The following is a 6,458-nucleotide window of genomic DNA, read 5'->3' as shown; positions in this document are numbered from 1 at the left end:
TCTAGAGCTGTAATGTGAGCTGGAACCCAGGGACGTGGATTCTCTAGAGCTGTAATGTGAGCTGGAACTCAGGGACGTGGATTCTCTAGAGCTGTAACGTCCCTGGAGAAGATGAAAGAACATCCAACAGGAAGTTTTTGTGGTTGGCAGTAAGAGAAACAAGACAAACAAATGAAGGGAACAATATCTGACATTTTGGAGAATTTTAACCCAGTTGAGACCGTGACCGTGTGGACCTCCGGACAACAATCATATCTACACAGACAGTAAGACAGTAATTAAAATGATACATATAGGTTTGAAGACACATGCCTGGAGACCACGCACCTACAATAGTAACAGATCTTTTAGGTATAGAGTGCAAGGCCAGCAAGGTGGCTCACAGAATAAAGCTGCCACCAAGCCTGAAAATCCCACATGGTGGAAGAAAAGAACCATCTCTTAAAAGTTGTCCTCTGATCTCTCTATGTGGACCATGGCATGCACCGCCCTCCCCTGCCTCATCCCACCAAATAAAATGTAATTTTTTAAAAAAATTAAGTATAGATTCTGGACCAGATATAGTAATGTAGCATACCCCAGGGTAAGGTAATTTTACAAAATTTGAAAAGAGAGTATAACAATATAAATATAATATTAAGGCTTAAAATAATGAACCCATCCATCTTCCAATGTAAAGGCCTATGACAGTAGACCATTTGCATAAACCACCTGTTTACAATGTGTCTGCAGCTTTGTTAGCAGTAGAGGAAGGGGAGAGCTGAATGGGAGGAAAGAATAGGAAGATAGGATAGATGCATCAAACAGTTTGGGCCCAAGAAGCAATCTGGGGTGAGCGCAAGTGCCTCGTTTTCAGTCCTGTGTGAAGACCAGCCTTGCAGAGTCTCATCAGTGAAGCATGGTCAGGCCTGGCTTTCTCCAGTTGCAAATACACCAGCATTATCTAGTCAAGCAGCTCCGGAAGATAGAAAATTCTGGCACAGAAATACTAAACTCAGAAATCCTCCAAGTGAACACAGGGAGAGTTCGAGACCACCTGTCATAACACCCATGGTTATAGACTCTGGCCACCCAGAAATGTAAATTCCCGAGTAACCAGAGAGCCGTGCACCAAGAAATAGCTCTTATGTAAGACAGCTCCCAGTGTCCCTATGTTAACCAGGACACGCGCTCTTCTCTCACATACTCCTACAACAGGGTTGGTGGGCGGCGTTCTCTCAGGGTTCTCTGCCTCACGGGCACCGCCCACGCCCACCACCCAAACCCTCATTCTCACCTCTTGTCTCGCTTGCCTGATTTGTTTCTCCAGCTCCTCCGGTATCATTTTCCCTCTGAGGGGTACAGAGTTGAGACATTCAGTTATATTCAGTACTTACCAGGCAAAGGTTGTGCTTTTAGAAGGCAGGCTCGCCCCCGCTCCCGCGACGCTTCTGCCCCCTCTCCCCCCCACGCCCCTACCTCCACTCCCACTCCCGCCCCTGTTACCTTCCATCTGTTTCTACAAAGTACACATTCTGGGTGCCAATCCCAAGGAAGGAGGCCGCTTTCTTCATGGAGTAATGACACTGAATTAGAGAGAGGGGGAGGGACAGAGATGAGCGCGAGCACAGCAGGAGACATGTATTATTTACTATCTATAAAGTGCTGCTGTGCGGCTTCTTAGCTTCTGGACAGTCTTTGCAACATGATCGCGTGGAAGAAAGAAAATGATCATTGCACCGAGCCACTTACTGAGTGGCAGAGACGGTTGACTTTGGGATCAGAGAAAACAGCGTTTTTTGGAACCTTGAATAAATAACAAACTAAGTTTGCCAATCCAGAAAGCATTGTATCAACAAAGCCTTTGCCATCAGCTCGTCCCAGAAAGAAATAGTTAACGCGTGAACCCGGCTTAAGGCGTGGGACTCGAACCTGGCTTAAGGCATGGAACATGAACCCCGCTTAAGGCGTGGGACAGGCTTGGTCACTGAAGGTTCTTGGTCTTTTGGAAGACCAAGGAAAGTCTCTCTTGACAGTACTATTATGGGCAAGTTAATATAAGCTTAGAATTTAGTCCACTGCTGACCTAAACCCTCTGAGGAGGGACAAGAAGCTATCTCAAAGATGACAAGAGTAAGGTTTAGTAACTTCCTAGAAAAAAAAAAAAAAAGGTCAGTTATAGACAGAGATCAGACACTAATTTTATAACATCGAAAACAAGGCTAAAATTAGGCCTACAGAAATATGGCTAATATCACGTGAATTGAAATAATATTGATAGGTAACGGCTGTACTCCAGCATGGCTAAGGGCAGCAGTTGGGTCTGGCAGGTGTAGCCTATTTCCTGTTGACAAATACTGGCAAGGCTGCAGAGTGCTGGACCCTCTACCTCACCCTTCGAAGCCTATCCCAAAATTAGCACTTCAACATGGAAGATGGCGTTCTTTGTGTATGAAGGGGGACAGGTGGTCAAGTCATTCTTTTTCATGCCAGAGAAACAAAGGCAATAAAGAACATTATTATACTAAAAAAAAAAAAAAAAGTAACTTTAATTTGTAGGGAAGAATGCATTAAAAGAATAGTCATGCCTTCACACTTAGCTTGATATATTTCCTCAAATGTGGTCATTTTTTTCCTCCTTTTGTCAAATGGGGAGGGTTTTTTTTGAAAACCCTGTAAAAATAAAATGCAGAAGGAGTCGTACGACCAGGAAAAATGAGACCATCCTAAATAATTAATTTCCAAATATCAAGCAGGACACATCCCAAATGCCCACAGGATGCATTTATTTCAGGGTGTCACAGAACATATGCATATTGGAGGGTAATAATGTACATAAAAAATATAATTAATGTCTACGGGCTACATCAGCCTGTGCTGGCTGGGGGCACCACTCCTGCACAACTGAGGTGACACAGCCAAGGTGAATTATTTCTCACCAGAGAGGTGCGTTCTGCCAGCCGAGCAGCTATCGATTTCCTAATGATAAATGCTAGCCTGCTTCCAGTGACGTCGATTGGTAAGGAAAATCACCGCCCTCTCCCCACGAGAAACAGCACCCTGTCTCCACCCAGCGCTCTGCTGAGCAGAAAAGTCTGAACTAGGAATCAGAACAACAGCCATGGAGTTAATCCTCAGGAGGCCAGGACCAGGGACAGCGCAGGAGCATCCTCAAATGCAGAGAAGCAGATTTACCTTTTAATGTCTGCCAACTAAAAAGGCAAACATCCGAGAGTTTCTGAGAAGAAGGGCCAGAGAATGGAGTGAGGCTTCAGATGTGTCAACTAGTTGAGGAGAAAGGAAAACCCTAGGTGTCTGGGCCTGAGAAGTAATGACTGCATTTTGAAGTAAATGATGGTTGCTCCCATCACTGGCCAGAGACAAATCTGGGCGTTCTAAAACCCAGCCTCCCCACAGGTTTTGTAAATCTACAGAAGGTGTAACCAAGTGGTTCCCAGTTTCCACAAAGATGAAGCAGTGAGCCAGTGAGAACATGACAGTCAGCTTTGAGCTGAAGTGTCGCGCTCTGGTTCTTGCTAGGATGCTTTGTCTGTGACCTTGGGTGTTTTTCCTGTGATCTTGGCATTCAGGATGGATTGCTGATTGGTGTGTGCTGTGTTCAGACACTTTGGGTCTAGTGCTGACTAGTATGATGCTCAGTTTTTCAGGTAAGGAGGGCAGCAGACTTGGTCACTGTTACCCTTCCAGGGAGAGAAAGCAGAAATGCTCTGGACACTCTTAAAGATGCCAGGGTCAATGCAGATGGATGGCCTTCACCTTCATGCACTGCACGTCTTAAAGGGCACTTGATTTCCTGCTGGGAAGACCTGGGATCCATCCCACACCAGCTCAGGGGGCCGCATTGTGTAGAAATTTCCTCGTAGTGAAAACATTCCCCTAAGGCTCAGGAAGTAAGAAAGACCTACAAGACTCGGGGGAGTTCCTGAAACTTACAGGACTCACAATGTCCCTCTCCAAAGTTCTAAGAGTGCTGACAAGTTGCCAGGAGAAGAAACTTCCCAGCCAGCTGATTCACTTGCAAGTCATACAGCCAACTCCAGGGATTCAACTTTCATAGGTCCTGCCTATGCTGGGCTTGGCTTTTCAGATGCTGTGGACTTTGGAGAACCCATGCTCCTGGATGTAACACCCTACCCACACCTACACTCCTTTAAGTAACCATGGTAAGCTCACTGGATCACCAGCCTAGACTTACGTGGTATTCTTTCTTTGCTGTCTCCTATGTGACCTATCTAGAATGAATAGATGTTTGTTCATGTATTCCTCAGGCAAAGTAACACATCAGGGAAGAAACACTGAGGTGCAAGGTTCAAGGAGGACCAGCCCCGAGATCAGCATCCTAGACCTCTCACTTCAATCCCTGGTGCCAGCCCTGCTTAGGAAGAACTGGTTCCAGGGTACTCCACTGTCTTTATGATCCTTCTCTTGTAGTGACAGACAATGATCTCTGCCCTGTGCTGTTTCTCAAAACAATCTCTGCTCACAAACCTCAAAACCCCTCTCCCTTCATATTCAAGGCACTCATAGAAAAGTGCTAACCAAGTCACAAATATAGAATTATATCACTTCTCTCCACAGATTTCCTTTCGGCACTGGAAAGACCACTATGGAAAGGCCAGTGAGAGTCCTCAGTGATGATCTTGCTGGCCAACAAGAGACAAATTACAGTCAAAAATGTGGAGTATGCAGAAACACCACCAGTGCAAGATATATGCATTCCAAATCTGGATGTATAAAGTAGAAATGCGGGAATGTGGGGGAGAGTGAAGACTGAAAAGAGAAAGAATTACTGATAGGACCACGGAGGGACTGTGGGCCACTGGGTGCACACTAACTAAACTCCTAAAGGCAAATGATGATGTGCAGCCAGTGGCTACCCTAAGCCTTGAGGACTTTACTAAACACAGCATTGTGTAATTCTGGTTTTTAGCTAGTTTGCTGATTTGTTATAATAAGCAATGATGGTGGTTATTAAGGTGGAAATTAAAATAATGTAGATGCTATGACCATAGGCAGGGAAAGGAAGAAGGTGCAAGTTGCATCAGGCAGGACAGTTTGAGCCTATGACTATACATTCAAGGTAACAGTGTGCTCACAGAAATGGGATCCACTCAAAGCCATGGTGTGTTCAAAGAGATGGGATCCACTCAAGGCCATACATAGTGTGCTCACAGAGATGGGATCCACTCAAGGCAATGGTGTGCTCACAGAGATAGGATCCACTCAAGGCCATACATAGTGTGCTCACAGAGATGGGATCCACTCAAGGCCATGGCGTGCTCACAGAGATGGGATCCACTCAAGGCCATGGTGTGCTCACAGAGATGCCTCTCGGGGTCTGGAGGGATCACTAGGTTCTGGCGTCACAACAACTTAAGAACCTGGTGTCTTCTCACTACCTTCACCTGGACTACTGAACATCTCGTTGTCACCTTCATTCTCAGCCTCTGTTAAACTTCTTCCATTACCCATGGCCACTCCTCAGAAAAATACTCCAGCAGAGAAGAGTTAAACCAAGTGAAGACATAAAGTGCAAGAAGACACGGAAGAGAAAGCGGGGACAGGGTCTCTCATCAGCCTGCCCAGGAGATGGAACCGCACCATATATTGCTGATGACTTAGGTTCCTATGTCTGAAATAGACTGGGCTGTAGCATAGGGAGGGAAACCCTATCCCATAATAATCCCAAGTAAGCAAGTATTTTCACAGTTCTGAACATCCTACTCTGCCTACAGCCGACACTGCTTCTGAAGAACCACAGTGACCAAGGTAAGATGCTGATGGCCTAGTACCAGCCAGGTGAGTCTCCAAAGGTGCCCATGCCCTCACTTCTGCTCTCTTGTCAGCAGAGAGCTAACCAGAGCCAAGGGCAGGGAGAAGTCACAAAACTCTGCTAGGGTTCTCTTTGCTGAGGACCCTCAAGACATAAACTCTTGTAATAATAAAGTGACTTTTTTATCTCCTAGCAGAAAATGAATTGCTCAAGAAAGCCCAGCTGGAAGTCATAGACATTGTTTAAATTTTAGCTAACTTTGGTTTTTGTTTTGTTTTTGTTTTATGTAGGACAAGAAGTCTCAGGTCTCCTTTTGACATGTCCATACATATGGATTTTGGCTGGACTTGCTTCTCAACTCTTCCCCACCCATATCCCTAATCCCCCCCCCACTCTTACCCCTTCAGCCCAGTATTCCCCTTTCTTACATCTTATCATGTGTTTGTGCCATCTTGTCTGACCTTGGAAGCTAAGCAGAGCCAGGCCTGGTTAGACTTGAATGGGAGTCCACCTCCAGCTTTTGACAGAGTAGATGCACTGGGAATGGACAGAGATCCACTGGAACCACACAAAAAGGGAACAAGAGTCTTTTCCTGATAAGACTGACCTTAAGCTAGACCATCCACTTCTACCTGTCTCACTGCACCATCCACTTCTACCTGTCTCACTGCACCATCCACTTCTA

General features: G+C 45.6%; 1 protein-coding gene across 5 annotated transcripts in view; it reads right to left on the bottom strand.

The window, feature by feature from the left end:
* Gadl1 (glutamate decarboxylase like 1) overlaps positions 1-6,458 on the bottom strand; it is a 179,552-nt gene that overhangs the window by 129,418 nt on the left and 43,676 nt on the right. For all 5 annotated transcript variants that reach the window (XR_004111808.1, XM_031345362.1, XM_031345360.1 and 2 more), the window contains 2 exons: positions 1,486-1,565; positions 1,277-1,331 (listed from right to left, as the gene is read on the bottom strand). Coding sequence is in view for 4 of the 5 variants with exons in the window: in XM_031345362.1 (XP_031201222.1) it covers positions 1,277-1,331; positions 1,486-1,565 (135 nt within the window). In the remaining variant the exon portion in view is untranslated. The remainder of the gene's footprint in view (positions 1-1,276; positions 1,332-1,485; positions 1,566-6,458) is intronic.

This window comes from Mastomys coucha, unplaced genomic scaffold (assembly GCF_008632895.1).
Source record: "Mastomys coucha isolate ucsf_1 unplaced genomic scaffold, UCSF_Mcou_1 pScaffold23, whole genome shotgun sequence".
In the NCBI taxonomy this organism is placed as follows: Eukaryota; Metazoa; Chordata; class Mammalia; order Rodentia; family Muridae; genus Mastomys; species Mastomys coucha.
The sequence above is the reverse complement of the archived record's forward strand: the minus strand, read 5'-3'. Positions and strand labels throughout refer to the sequence as shown.